Raw genomic sequence first — 21,270 nt, 5'->3', positions numbered from 1 at the left:
CAAGAATTTTGCTAGTTAATCTTCTTTATTAAGAATTCGGTCTTTCTTAAAATCTAGTACAATAATGGAAGACTAGATTATGTACAAGAAGATCTGGGTATTAGTTTCTGTTGTGCTTCTTACCAGCTCTGTGAACTTGGGCAGATCATCAGACTTCCATTTACTCATCTGTAAAATGGAAATAGTGAAAATGATTTCCCTTGCTCAACTCAAAGGACTGTTATGACATACATCAGAAAACAATAAAAGCTAACATTTATGGAGAGCTTAATTTATCGGGCCATGCTCTGAGTTATGCGCTTTATATATACTGCTTCATTTCATCTTCTCTCCAATATTTTAAACTAGGTAATAATTTTTACCTATCATACAGATATGGGAACTGAGACTCAGAGAGATTAAGTATGTTGTCTTACTTTCAGAGGAAAAAAAACCCAGATGTGAACGGCAACCAAAATGGCTCTGCCTTATAAAAGTAAGATGATCTACCTATCAAGATAATGTGTCTTTTCTTCTTCCATTTTCTCCTTCATACCCTTATCCCCCCACCCCTTTCTCTCTCTTCAATGACAATTATTGCCATTATTCATCATATACACTATCGTAGGGTTGCGTTTTGATAAAGAGCAAACCAGGGCTGGGCAAAACAATAATCATGGTGGAATTATAGCCAGTGTTCTGACTGTCTTTCTGTGGTCATTTACAAGCGTTTCTTGAGAATTTACTCTATACCATGACTATGCTGGGTGCAGGGACTCTACAAATGAAAATGATGCGCTTCCTCCCTTGGGGTGACACACGTCCGTAAACAGCTATCACATGAAAAAGAAGCGATTGCATGTCGTGTGAAAGAAATGGATGCAAGAGGAATTCAAGAGAAAAACGTAATTAATTCCACATAAGGGAATCGTGGATTTTGCACCAACATCCAGGGAAAATAATACTTGACTTTTCTTCTAAACGATCGGAATAACTGGGCATGTGGTTATTCAATGTCAAAGAGAGGAGGCGTGGGGTAAGATGTTATAAAATTAGGGAGGCGGGTCTTGGGAAATAAGGCAAAATATCATGTGACAGCACCCCTCCCCTCCTTTAGATACCCACTCAAGAATTTAATTCCTTCAAGTTTCATCAAGGCAGAAGTATATACTGTAGAATTGTGTACTTGGATGGCTAGGGGAGGGAAAGGGAAGGTGGAGGATGGGAGGGCTATCCTCTATCCTCTCATGTTTCACAGATGTTGATTTCAAGTTTCCACCTGGTAACAGCCTAGGGGCCAGGGCATAAAGATAGAAGTCAAAACATAGAGACACACAGGGAGAGAATTAAACAGCATCCAGCAAGGGAATTACAAAAACACAAAAATGCTTTCCAGTAGCTAAATAAATATTTTTCCTTGTGTTTACACTTTCTTTTTTCTATTTCCTGAAATTTGAAAAGAGCCATAGACTCTGTGCCTTTTCGAAGTTCTGGATTATATAAAAGAATAAACCACGAAAATCAAAATTTTCATATGCAGGCTAAATTAAAATGTGACCAATTTCTAGTATCTATGTGTTTTATTTAGAAAAATAAGAAGAAACCCAATGGCTGGTAAACAACAAGAAAGATTATAAACTGTGAGTAATGAAATAATAATAATAATAATAATAATAGCAACAGTGACATTCTTTTCATATAAAACCATGACTTTCTTCCAGGACACTTTAGAAATATGTTCAAAATACTAGAAAAACTCCACAGCAGAGTACTTGAATTTGCACAAACAGCTCAGGGCAAGTAAGAATCTGAAACAGTATTTTCATATAAATGTACTCATGTATTTCTGCAGACCACATTCAAAATAACCGCAAGATTAATTTCGTTCCATTTGCCAGATTTGCACATCATGAAAGCAAGAAAAACTGTCATTTTGGAAGTTACTTATAACCAAGCCTAGAAAGGGTGGATAGTGGAGTGAGGCTGGGGGTGGGGAAGCAAACCCTTTAGTTACAATGTTTTAGGGAAATGAATCGACACAATAAAATAAATTTCAAATCAAGTTGCCCCTCTATACCACATAAGCCCTTTAGAATCTTAAGTAGATGCAAAAGGAATAAAGCAAATGGGGAGAAAAAAGGCCGATAAACTTTCTGGCTGCAATACAAGAGACATATCATTACCATATGATCTAATGTGGGTGTCAGCCGGATTGTGTTCATTGAGGGAAACCTTATTTTTTAACTGTGCTATGGAGTAGAAGCAGGAGGTTTTCAACCTAGTGACAGTCACAGAGCAGCACCTACCCCCTCCTCCTTTCCACACCTGCAAACTCTTTTTGCTTGGGCTGAATATTTAGTGTAATTACATCTCAGCTTTGAGGGCTCCTGTGGCAAATCCCCGGATTAAAAGGTATGGTTTTCAATAATTGTCCTGAACTCTGCTACAGACTAATAAAACTTCGATCAAGCTGAGGGCAAAAGGAATTATTTGGTGAGAGAAAGAAAAGAAAAAAAAAATCGTTCTAAACTTTTGATACTCTTTATGCAGTATTTTAAGCAAGTATTACTTGAAGACAGAAGTTAAATATTTGGTAAAATGGTTGAATGCATTGTTTTAGTTTTTTCTGTTCTTGCAAAGATGTTTATTAAAAGAACTATAACCTAACACCATGACTATCTATATTGATATATTTTGTATTTGTACTGTTGAAATGTTTTACCTCTTTAGAAAGCATTTATATTCTAGATCAGCATACTATTTGTAGCTGGGCTATATATATATGTATATTTAAGGATTTAGTTCCCTCCTGAATTCTTGCATATTTTCAGAACTTTTAAAACCTCAGAGATGTGAACTCTGGTGATTAGCTGCAGAAGTCAAATGAATGTATATTTCTACAACCTAGAAAAGAATAGAAATTATCACCAGAGAGGTGAAAATAAACATTGAAAATACTTATGCTGCTTATTAAAGATAATCTCACAGTTAGCGTCATAATTCCTTAAGAGAAAGAAAAAACCCAGTCAGTATTTTCAGTATTTTCAATGCAATGAAATTTTACTGTAAGATACATCACTTGAAAACGAGAGTGTAGGTTATTTTTCTTGCTAATTTCAAAACAGGGTAACATAATGACCACTGGTTAAGTGGGCTCCCAGTGACATAAATTCCTGTGGCTTTTTCTTTTCCTATTGCTATTTTGACCAGAAAAAGAACCAAATGTTTCCTATAGCAGTCCTTATTTATGGATAAATGCCATTTTTGTTGTCTATTTTGAATTATTTCCATTACTATTGAGGTTTTTCATTCACCTAGTGCTGGGGGATTTTTATTTTGCTCTGCAGTTGTAGTTTTACTTATCTCTTGAGGGTTAAATTTTGATCTTGAAAGTTATACCAAAGGCATGAATGACATCCTACAAATGTTGAACTGAATGATATAGTTAGTTTAATGGGCTGAAGTAGTTTAAAGAGCCAGAAATTATTATTTTTGATGAAACACTTACAAACTGTGGCAACTAGCTTTAGTGGAGTAGTGACATTATACCTAGGAAGGAGTCATACTTTTTGAGAATGCTTAAAACAATTTCCGTGAAATTTAGACAGTTTATTGTCTCAGTAATAATGTCCTTGGTTTCTACAAGGGCATCTGCTCTTTTTTGTTTATTTTTCTTATATACTAAGGAAGGAAGGACAGGATAAGAAATTATTAATAACTAATTGTTTTAAGATGCTGGGTCTTCAAGTATTATGACACTAATTTAAAAGAAATCATCTCTTGGGGGAATTTGTATAAAGTTTCTGGACATATTATTCTTCTCCAGGACATTCCAGGTTAAAATGCACACACACACACACACACACACACACACACACCCCCCTATCAAAGTGATATAAAATAAGTAATGGAAGCTATAAACTTCCTGCTTGTGTTCAGCTGTAAACCAAGAAAAATATTGTGCAGAGAATTTGCACCATTTTAACAAGAGTAAACACATATAAATGATAATATTCCTCTGAGCTAGTGTTCAACATTTCCTTTTTGGGGGTTAGTAAAACAACCAGGCATTTTCTGTTCTGGAGAAAAGATCAAAAAGCAACATCTGCGTTAATTCTTATTGCTATTTATTAAATCTGCAATTACTTTGCTTCATTTTTCTTCTAAAATTGTAAGACAATTAAGTATGCAAGCCTAGCAAACTGTGGTAAACCGTAAACATTGCATTTTAATGTGAAACAGACAGAAACCACTCCCTTAGATCCAGTCCAAGGGAACACTGCCAAAACAATAGGGTCTCCATTAAAAGGCTCTGCAGTAACTGAGTGGGAACACACTCCCAGAGAAAACCTGATACTGAATTTAAAGGGGCAGTGTGAATAATAATCTTTGTGGTATTTTTTAAATGAGAAGCCACATTCCCGTACTGTGTATACGCTGCCTTACACAGACCTCAGTAATAAACATAAACTTAAGAACACAAGTGTAAGAAATCGAAAAACATTTTTTTCCCTCTCTAATGCCTCTAGCCAAGAAGTTCCAGAAGTTACATAGATAGATACATTAAGGTTAGGGGATCCAAAGTGGTTTGTTTTTTTGTCTTTGTTTGTTTTTTGGTTTTGTGGTTGTTGCATATGTTACAATTGACTGATGACTAAAAATCATTTTTTTTTTACATCTGGTTATGAATGGGCAGCTTCAATATGATTCTTATACGTGTACATTTCAAAGTAGATGTGGGGAACTAAAGATAACATCTGCTATGTGTTTTGGGAATCCTTAGTTTCCATAGGGTTTTTTTTTTTTTTTTAAGATTTTATTTGTTTATTTGACACAGAGAGAGAGACAGCGAGAGCAGGAACACAAGCAGGGGGAGTGGGAGAGGGAGCCCGATGCGGGGCTCGATCCCAGAACCCTGGGATCATGACCTGAGCCAAAGGCAGACGCTTAACGACTGAGCCACCCAAGCACCCCTCCATAGGGTTTTAAGACGTATCAAGTCAAAAATAGACTGCTTGTTTTCTACATGATCAACTACTTTTTGTTATTCAGATCTATGTAGTTCCCTTCAGCCAGCTGAACCCCAACTCAATGACAGATGTATGTTTCTAAAGTGCTTATTGAATGAATGGATAAATACTGTATGGATTTGTCAAAACTGTACTTTTGTTTGTTTACAAAATTGCCCTCTGGGTAAAACCAGATAACGTGTAAGTCCTATAGAAATCAGTAGGATTTTCCATATATGTTTACTGCTTTAATAAAAAATGATCAGTTTGAGAAACTGGCCCATAGATTTATTCTAAAAAATAAATCATGCTTCCACCAAATTGAGGTTTTCCATTTGTTACCTTTCTCAGGCGAGAAATTTGATATTGAAAAAAAAGATAAGTTTGGGTTTTAAAAAAATAAGACCGACTGGTTGCCTGGAACAAACCGAATAACTTGTATTATTAATAAATTGATGGTCAATTGAGTCATTTATGTGCAAAATGTTGTGCAAGGCCTGGTTACAGAACAAAGAATAATAAGACACGCCCTGAAGGAGTACATCTTCTATTTGGGGGGACAGACCAAGCACGCAAAACAAATTACAGTATAATGTGATAAGTTCTTTAAAAGAGGTAAGAGCAACGTGCTGTGGGGCACAGTAGAGGGAGGAAGCAGCATCCTGCCTGGATGAGCCAGGGAATCCACAAGGGAAGTCCATTATCATTTTCAGTCTTCACTGCCATCTTACAAGGTAGGTATCTTAAATGGCACTTAGCTTTGAGTGTCAGGGTTGAGGTGGGGACTGGAGGAGAGAGGAAATTGAGAGAAAGCAGGCTTGAAACATCGGTTGGTACCAAATTATGAATGGTGTCACAGGCCACAAAGGAGATGTGGACCTTATTGGCAAGCCTTGAGAAGTCAACAAGGAGTTTTCTGTAGAAGAGGGATACAATGAAATCTAATTCTCAGAACACGACTTGAGCAGCAGAGTGGGGGATGACCTGGAGTAAAGGAAATATTCAAGGCCGAGACCAGTTGGAAGCTCTTGTGATAGTTCAGGGAGTGATGAGAAAGGTCTGGACCGAGATAAACACAGTGGGATGGGGAGATGAGACTGGCTTCCAGAGAGATTTCTGACGCAGAATTGAAGATCTCTCATGTGCATAGACAAAATTTTATTTGACTGTGGCCTGGCTTGTGTTGAATGAGCCCTGAGAATCCCAATATGGTCTATCATCATAACAATTTTGCAAATGATGTGAATATGTAATATGCCATCTCAATTCGGACCCCAAATTCAAGCAAGAAGATTTAAATTACATTCAAATTTCTTTTCCTAAGTAAGTAGCTGTGCAAGGTAGTCTGTTACATACCTTTCAAATACATTTCAGTGTTCTGCTTCCTCACAAGAAACGAAAGATGGTTGTTTGTTTGTTTTTATACTTTACACTCACTCTATGTGGGATGCTATATTAACCAGGTGGTGCGACTCTTCTAAACCTTTCATTTGTTTCCTAGGTTCCTTGGCTGTGAAAATACATGAGATAAATCATGAAGGCAACCGTCATCTTCCTCCTGCTTGCACAAGTTTCCTGGGCTGGGCCGTTCCAACAGAGAGGCTTATTTGACTTTATGCTAGAAGATGAGGCTTCTGGGATAGGCCCGGAAGAGCATGCTCCTGTGGATTCTGACCTAGAGCCTCTGGGACCTGTGTGTCCCTTCCGTTGTCAGTGTCACCTGCGAGTTGTCCAGTGTTCTGATCTGGGTGAGTAGGTGCAGGCTCTCTCTACCCACCTTGCTTCACTCACAGGAATGGCTTCCGCGAGAGGTTAGCGTTTTCCTTTTGAATCTCTGCAGTTCCAAATGTGAGAGACAGTGCCACCTATGGAGAAGTAAAGGAAGCTGAATAGCATAGAAGGAAGGAGCTTTGAAGTTAGGAGACCTCTTTCTTTCTTTTTTAAGTTGGGGCTCCATCACCTTTGCAATCTTGGACGAGTCACTTTTAAAAAAATCTTTCTGAACTTCATGGTCCCCCTTCTGTAAATTAAAATTTTGAACAAAATTATGTCTTCTGTTCCACGATTCCGAAGGGATGGTTTATTTTAATTCCATGATTTGCTTTCAAGAAATGTTAGATGTTAAAACCTGGGTGATGTCTCTACTCTTGGCTTAGCCCAGATAACAGAGTGTGAACATTACTAAATTGTAAAGTATGCAGAGTTATGAGAAGAAAAACAAGTAAAGTTTTAGAACAAAAAATTATCTTTCAAGAACCAAAATACTCCCTTAATCTCTGGGTCTTAGTTTTGCCTTTGCCTCTGGCATTTTGTAATCTAGCTGTTTATATTCTTTAGAAAGTTTCAAAAGCAATCTTTACAACAAGATATGGTGTAAATATTCGATATAATCATGGGACATATATCTTTGGCCTAACACGGTATACAGCTTGATTTATCATGTTTCAAGAAAAATTTGGCCTGGGAATTCCAAGAGCAATACACTCAAAAGATAAATCTCCAGAAAGTCTGAGGCCCCAGAAGGTGGGCCAAAGGGGGAATGAATGTAGTTGACATGACAGTTGATTTGCATCTCTCTCTCTCTCTCTTCCTCTCTTTTTGGCTCACTTTCTTATAAGGAAAAAAAAAAAAGAAAAAAATCCTCATAGAATGACTCTGCCATGATGTATTTCCTAATGGAAGAAACTCCATGGTGTAGTAGGGTACTTCTTTTGGGAACCCTGTATCTCGTCACAAGAAGCTTTCTAGCAACATTTTGCAGGAAAATGTGTCACTACCTCTACAGTTGGACTAAACTACATGCTGGAACCCAGGAAAACATAAAACATGTTAGATAGTAACAACTCAAAATCAAACATTCAGGATAGCTTTTAAAGTGCTGACATATTGTATAGCCATTTAACACCCAGAAAAAAAGTGCGTAGAAAGGCTTTAAAAAGGCCACAGGATAATTCCACTGGATTCCTTCATTCATTCATTCTACAAATATATAGAGATACCACAATGGGTCAGATCTGTTGTAGGCCCTGGCAAGGAAGGAATGAGGACGACAAATATGGTCCTTGTTCTTCTGGGTCTGATATTGTATTGGTGGTGATTTTTTTTTTTTTTTGAATTGTATATTTGCTACAAGGGGGATTGGATCACTCTCAAATTCTACAGAAACTGTTATAAGCATCTAGAGATTATCTGCATTGTTGGTATAAGCAGGACAGTCATGCAGTTGAAAATATCTGCACATTGGAATCACCATATGATAGATATACTAGGGGTAAACTTTTAAAAAATTTATTAAAATGACCAAGTTCCTAAGAAATGTGAAGCCAGTTACATCTCACTTTGCCTCTGGAAACAAGGTTAAAAGGGTTCATGATTAATACCCACCACATATGTTGCCAACAATGAAAAGTTGATATTTTTAAGGAGGAAGGACTTGTCCAGTAGCTTCACAGGCTTTATTTTCCATAAATGTAGTTTGCTCACATGATAAAAAGTTTATAAAACTTGAGTCTGATGAAAGCATTTGAGACAGTTTTCCAGCTGTCTTTTTAAAAAAGACCTAAATCTATTGCTCAAAACTAAACAGAAAAATCCAGTCTCTAGAAATGTCAAGTTCCTTGACTTGGGTTTCTCATGATACGGTTTCGTTGAGGTCCTTGTTATTATTTTGTTTCAGTGTATTTTGTGTTGCTTTTGGATGAGGAAGATTTCTATATGTTACCTTTGACCTAAGAGCCCAGAGTATACATCATTCCTTTAAAAGACTGACTGACCTTATATACCAAGGAAGTAGCGAAGATTATAATAATGATTTGTTTGGGGGAACCCTACTGAATGAAGAGAACTGAGTTCCCATGACCAATGGTCTCATCTGAGTTACTTTTAGTTTTTATTGAATTCATATTTAAATATATTGTGAAAGGTTTTGGTCAGGTATTTCTAAAACAGAAAATACGTTTCAAAAAGGAAAAACAATCTGTTTGCCTTTAAAGAAAACACTCTATTCACACTCTCCACTACCATCTAACTTCTCATTTCATGCTCTTGGCACTGTTTGGAGCCTTGACATCTTCATCTGCAGAAAAATCACAGCTGGCCTTAGAGACCCTCATATTTGTGTGTGGTGCCTGGCTCATAGTGGACTCTCGATATATATTTTCTATGTGATGATTATATGGAGTAAAAGGTGAAAGATATATAGAAAAAAACAAGGAAGGAGAAATAGGCAAACTTATTTATCATAAAGGCAATGCAGTTTATTTTATTTTTTTGTTTTAAGTTATTTAGTGACCTGAATATGAAGCTTGAATTATTATAATAGAGAAAAAAAATGTAATGCACTTTGGGATGAGAAATGTGAATGCTTATTGTTATCAAAGGCTAATGTTTTCTTAAGGATTATTCCTTTCAAAGCTTTTAATGAGCAGAGGGGAGCTAGTGTTGAAGGACAGTAGTCCTTTGTCATTTTATATCTAAACAATATTTAATAGAAGCAAACACTTCTTACTAAAATGTTTGACTATTTTTGCCACTAAGAAGTATTTTTGATGAAGTTAAACATCGATTTTTTAAACAGTTCTACATCAAAGCTAAGATGTAAAAACTGAAATTGGAATTCAATAATTAGTTCATAGGAAAATTTGAGGTGTTCAAGAAGATACATGGATGTTTTAGTTCCTCGTTCCAATTTATCAAAATAGCATTATGTATGTTTTTCTCTAGCATGGGGGATTGAGAAAGTAAACATTTTTTCACCTGTCCAAGAAAGTAATGAATACTCCACAGATATTGGCCAAGTTGTTTGGCTGAATTTGTTGTAATTTAGCTTGTAATTTGAACCAGAATTGAATGAGACCCCTATCTTCTTTTTTTTTAATTTATCCTTTTAAGACATAAAGGAATTTACTCTTAAATGTAGCATTTATAAAAAAAAACCTGTAAGATGAACAAGTTCAAAAATCTATGGGTTACCTTAAAATAATAAACCTACAATGTAACTCATTCTTGTCAAATCTTTTTAAAATGTCCTAATATTGATCCTGTGAGTGGCTGCTGTTTTATGTACTTATTATCTTGAAGGAAAACAATTCCCTTACTTATATGTACACTCTTTGGCTCAAGTGTTACCAGGTAGCATTATTTGGTACTGACTTCCATTTTGTTGCTAAAAGGCAGATCAACCCTGAGGTGAAATATGTATAAGCACTGTTTTTTGACTATTCTTCCAAATTAAAGTAATAGTTATTGATACATTTCTTTTTTTTAATTGTTTAAAGATTTATTTGAGAGAGAGAGGGAGTAGGGGGAAGGGCAAAGGGAGAGGGAGAGAGAGAATCCTCAAGCAGCCTCCATGCTGAGTGTGGAGCCCAATGCAGGGCTCAGTCTCAAAACCTTGAGATCATGATGAGCTAAAATCAAGACTCAGATGCTTAACCCACTGAACCACCCAGGAGCCCCTTGATGCATTTCTTATAAGCAGATTTCAAAAGAATTTACAAAGCTTTTAAAATGATTTAATAGTTGCAAGAACTTGGGTTTTGCAGTTCAACACCTCTGAACTCCAGTCCTGCTTTACCATTTACTACCCGTAAATGCCGAAACGTGAAACTTTCATTGGAGAAATGGGAATATATCACATTTCATTAGGTAAGAATAGAAAATACTGATAAAAGTGTCTACCATACTGTTCTGTTTAGTTTACCATTTCAGACAAAGTTGGCTAGTAACATGAGGCTATTCCTCATAATGTTCTTTTGTTTTTCTTCAACACTGAGAATCTCTGAGAAGTACACGGCCTGTCGAGCTAGATACAAAACAGCGCCTTCTCTCCCCTCCCTCCTAAAGAGGACCACATCACCTCCAACTATAAATAGACACGAATTAGAAAATGGTACAATTATCAAGCAATTCAGTCTTCTCCAAACACCCTTCCTTTGAACAAAATTGGTTTGGTGAAGTGGAGAACAGTGAAACATTTGGCTATTTTACAATCATAAATGATTCACAACCCACATATTTGGCTCTCTAGAGATGATGTTGGAAGATGTAACATTTTATTTTGCCATGTAAAAGCAGTACAAATAACTACTGGTTCCTAAAATGTACCTCATATGGCAAAGGATATTTTAGTTTTAAAAATGTCTTAGCAAAAAAAAAAAAAAGAAAAGAAAAAGAAAAACCCACAACCCTTTACACTGCATAGAGTTAATTTTCTTCTTTTTAATCATTTTGCTTCAACTGGTGAAAATTTTGTCAGTAGCCACCACTTGGGACATACATGAGATAGCTTATTTCTTGTCTGGGGAAACTGGTTTTCCAGAAGCAAATTTTATATGTGAGGTAAATGAACCATTAGACTTCCTCTGTGAAGTCAACTCAGAAGAATAAATTAGGGCTATTTTGTAGAGGGGCAGAGACAATGTTGGAAGCTCAGTTGCTTTTATAGTTTATGTCTGGCTCTGCAGCAGCAGGGACGTGGGGTGACCCTCATTAGGAGTTTCAGATGCATCAAAAGGGTGTGCCTAAGACATGGTATGGGAAGGAGGCTGTGCACAGAGCATGCCCAGTGGGTTGCCTAAATTCGTATTGGAGAGGGTGGAGTATGGCAGATCTTTAGATGCAGCAGGAGGAATTCTCATGTGACCCAGATGGCCAAAGTTCCTGACACCAGGGGTTAAAGATGGGGAGGAGGAAGAGAGGAGTCAGAGAAAGCCAAAGGAAGCATCTGTCTTCTTGACCTGACTGAGAACTGACATATCCCTGGTTTCCTTCTCAGTCCCAGGAGGGAGAGAGAGGCAGCTGTGTGGGATCAAGGCATTTGGTCAGACTGCAGCTGTGAGGCGTTCTTCTCTGCAAGATCATCCTGGCTCCAGAGGACAGGATGGGAATAGGTTTCGAGAATATCAATTCCCTGGGCAAAAGAAATGCAGGAGACCCTGTAATCTGAACTTTTCTCCTTCAAAGAATAGCAAGAAGATTATATATTTCCTTGAAAATAAGGATAAAGAAGAATCAACCCAGTTTTCAATCCAGTCTTAATAAAAGGAGAAAGCCCTGTAGCAACTACACTATGACACTCAGGAGTCAGTTAGCCCTTGACTTAGTTTGAAGATTGCTTTCAGGCAATTTCTGCAGCTTGTCTACTTCTGTGCTTTCACTGTAATCTACATTTGCCTTGATTATTCTATATTAATCAAATATATATTATATAATAGTTATTCAGTATATTTTATTTACCTATTTAAACATTTACTTTCTCTACCAGAAGGGAAGCATAGTGATAAGTTATTTTTGTATACCTTCTACTCAATAAAATGCCTTATACTTGGTAGATACTCCAACATCAATAAATGCCTGACGAATAAGTGAACATATGCATGACCTGGTGCTTGGATGAGTGCATAATTCTACAATATTCCTGATTCTATCAAGCTGGAAAAAGGAAGGAACATGGCTGACTGGGAATTAGGAGTCATGGAGCTGTGGTACACAGCGTTTTTGCTTTTGTTTGTTTGTTTGTTTGTTTTGTTTTGAGGGTGACTAGACATAGAACCAGGAAGGTTAAACCTTCCTTGAGTTTATTTGAAAAGAGAATCGAATTAAAGGGGGAATCTCCTATTTCTGAAAGCTGATCCAACTGCCACCACAATCAAATTGCCATTTTTAAGAGGGAAATAGGGAAACATGCCTGCCTTGAACAGAAAGGTTTTTGATGGAGCTGGGACTCCAACATGTCATGTCACGTGCCAAAAACTGAAGTGTATCACCATTGTCCTAATTATTAAATTGAAGACAGAATTATACAAAATACTGTTGGAAACCAACAAGAATAAATCTTGGAGTTTGGACCCCTGCCACAGAGCAGGGGGGAAAGAAAGCATGATGTCTTAGGACATCCTGGCCTTTGTCCAACATGATGTTTACCAGATTGCTGACATTTGCTAGCAGAACCATGCTATTCATCACGGGGACAACCTGAAAAAAAAGTACAATTCTCATTAGCCTTTATTTCAGAAATGATTTTCTGGTAACAAGTAGAATTTTATTTACTTTAATAAATAACCCTATTTTAAAGAAGATAAAGTTCCATTTATAGAATTTGGGAGAACAGATAAATAATTCAGACTAGCCTTGGAAATAATTGCATTTTAATGGAAAAATTAGAATTATATTAAAGGATGCTCATTGAAAAATAATTAAATTTAGAAAACCACTCTGTTCCTGTTACTATTGCTGAATAAATATTATCTCAAAACTCGGCGATCTAAAAAGATAATTTTATTTTGCTCATTATTTAAGTACAGGAAATTTGAGCAGATCTCAGAAAGGCTGTTCTCGCTCGGGGTCTCTCAGGCGTCTCAGTCAGGTGTTGGCTGGGGCCATGGCCATGGGGAGTCTAGCTTAGGCTCCACACCCAGGACAGCTCACTCTCATAACTGCAGTTGGTGCTGCTGTTGCCTGTGAGCTCAGCTGTTCTCTCACCTGGAATGTTCCATGTGGCCGCTGTAGCAGGGTGGTCTCAGCTTAGACAGGCTTTTTTACATAGCCCATAGCCCCTGGCTGCCTCCAGAGCAAGTGTCCCAGAAGAACTGGGTAGCAGCTGTACAACCTTTTTGACCTGGCCTCCAAAGTCATGCTGTGTGTTTCTTCTGGCCCATTCCATTAGGTCATCAAGACATTATAAGTCCATCCCAGATTCCGCAGGAGGGGAATTTGATTCACTTCATCTTTTGATGGGGTTGGGACCAGTTTGTATTTAATAAAAGCATATAGGATGGGAGATACAATTAATGCCATCTTTGGAAGATGCAATTATCTACATACTCAGATTTATGTACATTTCTAATGAGAAACACAGGCATACATTATGTATTATATAGAGAAGGTCCACAGATATTACACGTCCCCGTGAAGGTCATTATTTAACAGTTGCAAACTACTTAAGAGGTCAAATCAGTTATATGCACATTAATTTACAAGTTTATTTCATAGTTACTTAAACTTTCTACTTAAGATCGTTACGAAAGGCATTGACTCATATCCTCATGGCTTTCTTTCTATTGTAGAATATCTTTTTTGAAGCGAATCTTACCTGGCTAATATTTCATTTAAAACACTGAACATCTTACTTTCCATATAGTTTGGGAATGACTATAAAATTCATCAGTTTCAATAAGAATGACTTAGTTAAAATCATATATGGTTAATAAGATCATATTTATAGACAGAATTTACTTTTTTTTTAATTTAAAAGCTTAAGATAAAAATATACTTAAGGTTGAATAACTGCTTTCATACTCTTTGAGGATTAGTTTCAGTTCAAATAAACAATTTTTAACTGAAATAAAGTTTTTAATCACCGCAGAAGAATCTTTAGCTCTAGTATTTCTACCCCAGTCTACTTCATGCTCAGCATTTTCAGATGAAGAGATAGAGGCAAGGGAATGCTAAGGTAAAGGTTCCTAGTTATCTCTAGTTAGTGTCGGAGTTGATTTTAACCCAAAGCCACTCTGACTCTAAAGATCGTAATGCTGACCAAAACAAATAGCCCAACATAAACAAAGACTGATATTTTACAAATTTGCCAAAAGAGCATAGCATTTGCCACTACTAAACTAGAGTTAAATGGGCCAGGACAGCTTTTGGGAAGCTTAGTTATTTGTTGGGGAACATGTGCTTGCTAAACCGAGGGGTGACCAGCCAAAGGCAGAGCTTGGTAGACAAGCTCTTTAGAGACCCTGAACTTCATGGGAGCAATGATGAATGCATCAAGACCACAAAGGGTCTGGTAGGAAGAGCCAACCCAGGAATAAGAGCTTTAAATGAAAGATCTGTGTGTGATCCATGGGCAGAGCAGATTCGGGATAATACGCATTATAATTATGTTATACAGGAAAAAAAAAAAAAAAACCACTTTGTCACAGATTTACAGACTAAATAATCAGCAAGATAATTGAAGCTGCACTCTTTCATCTCCTTATTGATGATATTTCCAGGTACCAGTAATTGAGGGCCTGCTTTGCACTGTGGTAGGAGATTATTTTGTAGAACAACTTACTGAATTCTCACAAAAATTCTGTGAAAGATGCAAGAAACCCGAGGCCTAGACAGCTGAAGCAACTTGCCTGGGGATGTTAAGGATCAAGAAGAGGAACCAGGATGAAAATTCAAATACAAATCTTATTTAGAAAATTATAGAAACATTTTTAAATATACAAAATCTGCAAAGTAAGAGACTCTGGTGCACACATCCCCGAGCTTCAACAAGGGTGAACTAATGCCAGTATTTTTCTATGTATCTCTACCCATCTTCCCCCTTCCATTTAATTTCAAAGCAAATTCCAGATGTCATGTCATTTTATCCAAAAATATATCAGTATGTTTCTCTGAAAGATTAAAGCACTTAATTAATACAATCATAATCAGATCACATCTAAAATTTAATATTATTTCATAATATCAAATATTCAGTGTGCACATTTTCAATCATCTCACAAGTATTAGAAATGCTTTGTTTTACAGTTTGTGTGAATTAGGATCCAAATGAAGTACATATATTGCAATCATTTAAATAGCTTTTAAGTCTCTTTTAAACTATACATTTGGAAAACTAATATTTTTTTACTTTTCCTTACAGTTTATCTGTTGAAGAAATTGGGATTCTGTTGAATTGATTTCTTTTTTTTAAGTTTTTATTTTAACTCTAGTTTGTTACTATACAAAGTTATATTAGTTTCAGATGAACAATATAGTAATTCAACATTTCCATACATCACCCTGTGCTCATCAAAACAAGTGCACTCCTTAATCCCCATCTCCTGTTTCACCCATTCCCCCATCCTCTTCCCTTCTGGTAACCATCAGTTTATTTTCTGTAATTAAGAGCGTGTTTTTTGGGGGGGGTGCCTGGGTGGCTCAGTTGGTTAAGCCACTGCCTTCGGCTCAGGTTGTGATCCTGGAGTCACAGGATCGAGTCCCGCATCAGGTTCCTTGCTCAGTGGGGAGTCTGCTTCTCCCTCTGACCCTACCCCTCTTGTGCACTCTCTCTCTCACCCTCTCTCTCAAATAAATAAAATCTTTTTAAAAATTAATTAATTAATTAATTTTTTGGGAACAGCAGGACTGGTTCCTCTTCTTGATCCTTAATTAATTAATTAGTTAATTTCTTTAAAAAAGAGTTTGTTTCTTTATTTGTCTCTCTCTCTTTTTTCCCTTTTACTTGTTTGTTTCTTAAATTCCACTTAAGAGTGAAATCATGTATTTGTCTTTCTCTGACTGACTTATTTCACGTAGCATTACACTCTCTAGCTCCATCCATTTCATTTCAAATGGCAAGATTTCATTCTTTTTTATGGCTATAATATTCCATTATATCTATATCTATATAGATATAGATATCACATCTTCTTTATCCATTCACTAATCGGTGGACACTTGGGCTGCTTCCATAGCTTGGCTATTGTAAATATTGCTGCTATAAACATGGGGGTGGGTGTATCCCTTTGAATTTGTGTTCTTGTATTCTTTGGGTAAATACCCAGTAGTGTGATTGTTGGATCATAAGGTAGTTCCATTTTTAATTTTTTGAGGAATCTCCAGCCTGTCTTCCACATTGGCTGCGCCAGTTTGTATTCCCACCAACAGGGCAAGAAGGTTCTTTATTCTCCACATCCTCACCAATGCCTGTTGTTTCTTGTGTTGTTGATTTTGACGGTGGTAAGGTGATATCTCATGGTTTTGATTTGCATTTACCTGATGATGAGTGATGTTGAGAATCTTTTCATATATCTGTTGGCAATCTGGATGTCTTCTTTGGAGAAATGTCTGTTTAATATATTCTGCCCAGTTTGATTGATTGATTGATTTATTAAAGATTTTATTTATTTATTTGACAGAGAGAGACACAGTGAGAGAGGAGCACAAGCAGGGGGAGTGGAGGGGGGAGAGGCAGGCTTCCCGCCGAGTGGGGAGCCCGATGCGGGGCTCGATCCCAGAACGCTGGGATCATGACCTGAGCCGAAGGCAGGCGCTTAACGACTGAGCCACCCAGGCGCCCCAATTCTGCCCATTTTTAAATTAGCATTGTTGAACCCATTTCTTTAGCAGACTTAGGCATGTACCTTGGACTATTTCTTCTAAATTGGGAGTTGCGTCTAGAGGCTTAATCAGATTCAATATTCATTATTTGCTTGATTGTTTTTGACAGTACTTATCCATAAATGAAGGTCTGTTTCTCCATGCAAGGGTTTATAATTGAAAATATATGTCATACTGAGAAACTGTACCATTGGATCAGTTACCATGTGGGACAGGAAGGATAGTATCCTTCAGACACATGTAGCCAAAAGTTCCTCACAAATATGTCAAAGACACACAAGAAATTGAGAGAAATTTTCAGATGCAGATAATGGGCATATTTGATGGTAGCATTCATTCCTAAAATGTTTCTGGCCAACCAAGCATCAGAGAGAAAATTGTGATTATTATAGCCACTTGTATTCTAGCACTTCCGAGGTAAAGTAAGAACCATTATGAAAGCAGGATGTGAAGAGATGATTGTAACAAAACATAGCAGAAAAGATCTTGAAGCCATGACCACGAACTTTTCACCATGGGACAGCAGGACAGACTATGTTTATAAACGAATCAATCAAAAAGCTACCTTAATGTGTAAAGTGGTAAGATCACAGCTCTCATGAAATACAGTCATTTGTCCCTGCTTTTCCAGAACTTACAGAAAAGAAAGAAAACTAAAGTGAAGGACAATACCTCATGAGTTTATATACAAACAGGAGTTTGGGGGGGGGGTCACTGTTTTCTGGTGTGGTTAGGACAAATATTTTAGAGGAGAGGGGTAAAGGGGTTGTTAGAACACTTTTAGGGGTTGTTAGAATGAAGCTAGAAGGATATGAGTGGATGGAATATTCCATAAAACAGAAATTATAGGAACAAAAACAAATAGTTAAGAATAAGCACGGTATGTTCAAGGAACAGTATAGATCGGCATCTTTAAAAAAATACACACAGTGTTTACATGTATATATGGCATGTTGGATAGTTCTAGAGTGAGGTCTCATACCATCTTGTTCTTGGTTTAGTTTAAACATGAGACACCTTAGATAAGTCATATAATTTCACTTGATTTCTGTTTCTTTACCTATAAAAGGGAGTATTGGACTAGTTTAGAAATTCTTTAATTTCTGGGACAAGTGAAATTGAATATTGAACAAGTCAATTTCTTATAAGGTCCAAACCAAATTCAACAAAATGACAACAACCTGCCATCTGCTTATTATAATTGTTTTTAAGAAGGTATATTTAGAACAGAAGCAGAAGCTAGTTTCAGAAATGTGTGTATTCATGTATGTGAATATGTATGTATGTGTAATTTATATTAAAACTAATTTGATTGCACTCATTTTTTTTCTAATTTTGGTATAGACTGATAAGAACCTCATCATAGAGTCTATCTGATCAGCGTTTGGGAGTCATAGACTAGCTGTTACTTAATAGTCCTTCCCTTTGTGACATTCTAAGAACTCATAACTAGGATAAAGTCCCTGTTATACTCTGTCTATAGCTGTTGAGAAAGCTAGTTGACACCCCAATGCCCTGGCTAGACCTTAAATGTAACAGTATGTTATTGCATCTGATGTCAGAATAAAGTTTTAATAAAAATTCTAATATGTAAACTCCCTGAAATGGATATAAATTTACTAGTAATGCAGAGAAGATGGTAGGGTTATGATTTTAATCATTAAAATGACTTTCTAAGCACTAAAATGCAAAGATCACAAGCTTAAAGATATTTTTATGCCAAATCTTCAGAAAAAATAATGTATACAATTCACCCCAAGAAGTTCCTAAAATTCTAGGAAGACCGCATAATCAAAATTGTTAGCCAAGTAGATATATCATTTTTTCCTCTCCACATCTGAAATTTATCTGCACTTTGGCTTTGAACAAATGTTAAGAGAGTCGCTAGGATTTAAGTTCAGTAATGTAAAAATGTAAGCGTAAGTGGAAATTAAAACTTTGACAAAAAGCCCACGGAGTAATAATGAAATGTAGGCAGTTAACTTTTTTTCCAAATGAAAGGAAATGTGTCTTTTCTTGGTTGGAGAACACTAATTATCAAAGATTTGGCAGAAGTCTGCCACTCCTAATTGCATGAAATTATCAAACTGACATTTCTGAAAATGGCAGTGATTGTGACTACATAATGCAGTTAAATATCCTCCTACAAGATAGCTGTTTATCACTAAAAACACTTCAGTCTTGTCATTTCTCTGTGAACTGTTTCTGTAGTAAGTTCTTGGAATATACTTATGTATGTTTAGAATCACATGTATTTCGATATTTAAATTTATAATAATAGTTGATCTCTGAATTGGGTACTAGATTTTTTTTTTCCCACTATCAACAGAGCCATGTGAGTAAAAAAGTATTTGCAGAGAACTTAGAAGGTAGGTGATCTCAGATACGCTTTCTGTAATTTTCATGGAAGACAGGAAGATAGCACGATAACTACCATGATAATTTAACAGTATATGCATATATGCATATATGCATAAGGTTCAAAATTGGAAAGACATCTTCCCAACATAGCAATTATATTACCTGTTGCAATTTTCTTTTTAATTGAAAACTATAGATTGAATTATATTTTCTACGGGGATGCGGGCAATTTCTGTTTTTGTCCTGCTCTATTCCCAGGGCCTGATAAATTGTTGGTGTCTAGGAGGTATTCCATAAGGCTTTGTTGAATGAAAATGAAAGAATTCAAGTTTCAGGTACGATGGAGAGGTTGAAAAACCTTTCTGATTTATGTTATGCAATCTCAAATATAGAAAAGATCACATGAATTTGAGTCAATAGAATAGAAAATTTCTACTTAACATCCTACATCAATATGAAACAAAGCCAATGGAAGAGAGAGAGTCATTTTAAATGTAATCTGTGGCAATGTTGGGTTAGGTCAAACGGGCCTTTGATGATTTGGCTAAAGCTGTTCTCTATTAAATGGTATAATTATGTAGAAAGGTATAGATTTAGAAATCACTTGCACTCAACCCTTATCAAAGGAATTATTTTCTAAAACAAGAACAATGAGGTAAAACCCTAATGTGCCCTGAGAAACTTGAGCCACTCCCTTACAAAATATAAATTTTAGTTTTACACAGAGAAGTAATTACATGGGGAAAATAATGTGGTCAGTGTATAATTTAAAAAATATATATAACATTTGACTTCTTTGGAAAGGATAAAGCAGATATTTTAAACTACAACTGATATAATTCCTAGAAGAATAAAAAATATGGTAGTGATAAAACTTTCACTGCAACATTGATTTTTTGTGAACACATCCTTTGTGATCCTGTGGTCCTGTGCCCCTTTTACTGACTGCACATTGCTTTTACTCTCACGCAAGGTCTGGAAAAAGTGCCAAAAGATCTTCCCCCTGACACTACACTGCTGGACTTGCAAAACAACAAAATAACTGAAATCAAAGATGGGGACTTCAAGAACCTGAAGAACCTTCATGTAAGAGTTCTTTGTTTGTTTGTTTGTTTTTGAGTTGTAACAAGATCTGACTCACAGGATTTTTCAAAACAAAACTTAGGTAAGGCCAAGAGTACTATATGGTAATAAATAAGCATGGAAGCATTTATTAAATTCTTTATTTAGGAGGTAAGAGGGGGAGCAAAACATCATACTCATTAATCCCTAAAAAATCAGCCAATTTTCTTACATATACCCCATATATCTTTGGTCTTTGCATCCTAAAAAGTACTTTATATCTTAATCTTCTCTTACGTCATGACTAAAAGTCTTTATTTTCCTAGTTAGAGGGTACTTCAATATTGGAACAAAATACAAAATGGGTTACTGATCTTAGTATTATTTTATTTCTTTTGTCTTCTTTCATTAGTTTTCTAAGAGGTGTCAGTGTTATAAAGCCTCCAAGATTGGCATCAAGAGAAAAAGGGATAACCATCCATATTTTACTTAGTAAATATAATTCTATCTTCATATCTATATATCTATATCTTGCTTTGTATTTAGGACAATGCATGCTGCATTCTTTTTTTTTTTTTTTAAAGATTTTATTTATTTGACAGAGAAAGACACAGCGAGAGAGGGAACACAAACGGGGAGTGGGAGAGGGAGAAGCAGACTCCCTGCCGAGCAGGGAGCCCGATGCGGGACTCGATCCAGGGACTCCAGGATCATGACCTGAGCCGAAGGCAGTCGCCTAACCAACTGAGCCACCCAGGCGCCC

General features: G+C 36.4%; 1 protein-coding gene across 5 annotated transcripts in view; it reads left to right on the top strand.

Annotated features, from left to right (window-relative positions):
* The first annotated feature begins 2,193 nt into the window (after positions 1–2,193).
* Positions 2,194–21,270, top strand: part of DCN (decorin) — a 43,506-nt gene continuing 24,429 nt past the window's right edge. The window contains exons 1-4 of one of the 5 annotated variants that reach the window (XR_014145831.1): positions 2,194–2,391; positions 6,490–6,736; positions 12,320–12,472; positions 20,419–20,531. Coding sequence is in view for 3 of the 5 variants with exons in the window: in XM_081822192.1 (XP_081678318.1) it covers positions 6,523–6,736; positions 20,419–20,531 (327 nt within the window). In the remaining 2 variants the exon portion in view is untranslated. Of the gene's footprint in view, positions 2,392–5,559; positions 5,723–6,489; positions 6,737–12,319; positions 12,473–19,703; positions 20,532–21,270 lie in introns of those variants that run through there. The other 4 variants (XR_014145832.1, XM_081822192.1, XM_006749099.3 and 1 more) reach the window with 4 other exon arrangements.

This window comes from Leptonychotes weddellii, chromosome 5, assembly GCF_054177405.1.
Source record: "Leptonychotes weddellii isolate Sample4059 chromosome 5, ASM5417740v2, whole genome shotgun sequence".
NCBI classification, from domain to species: Eukaryota; Metazoa; Chordata; class Mammalia; order Carnivora; family Phocidae; genus Leptonychotes; species Leptonychotes weddellii.
The sequence above is the reverse complement of the archived record's forward strand: the minus strand, read 5'-3'. Positions and strand labels throughout refer to the sequence as shown.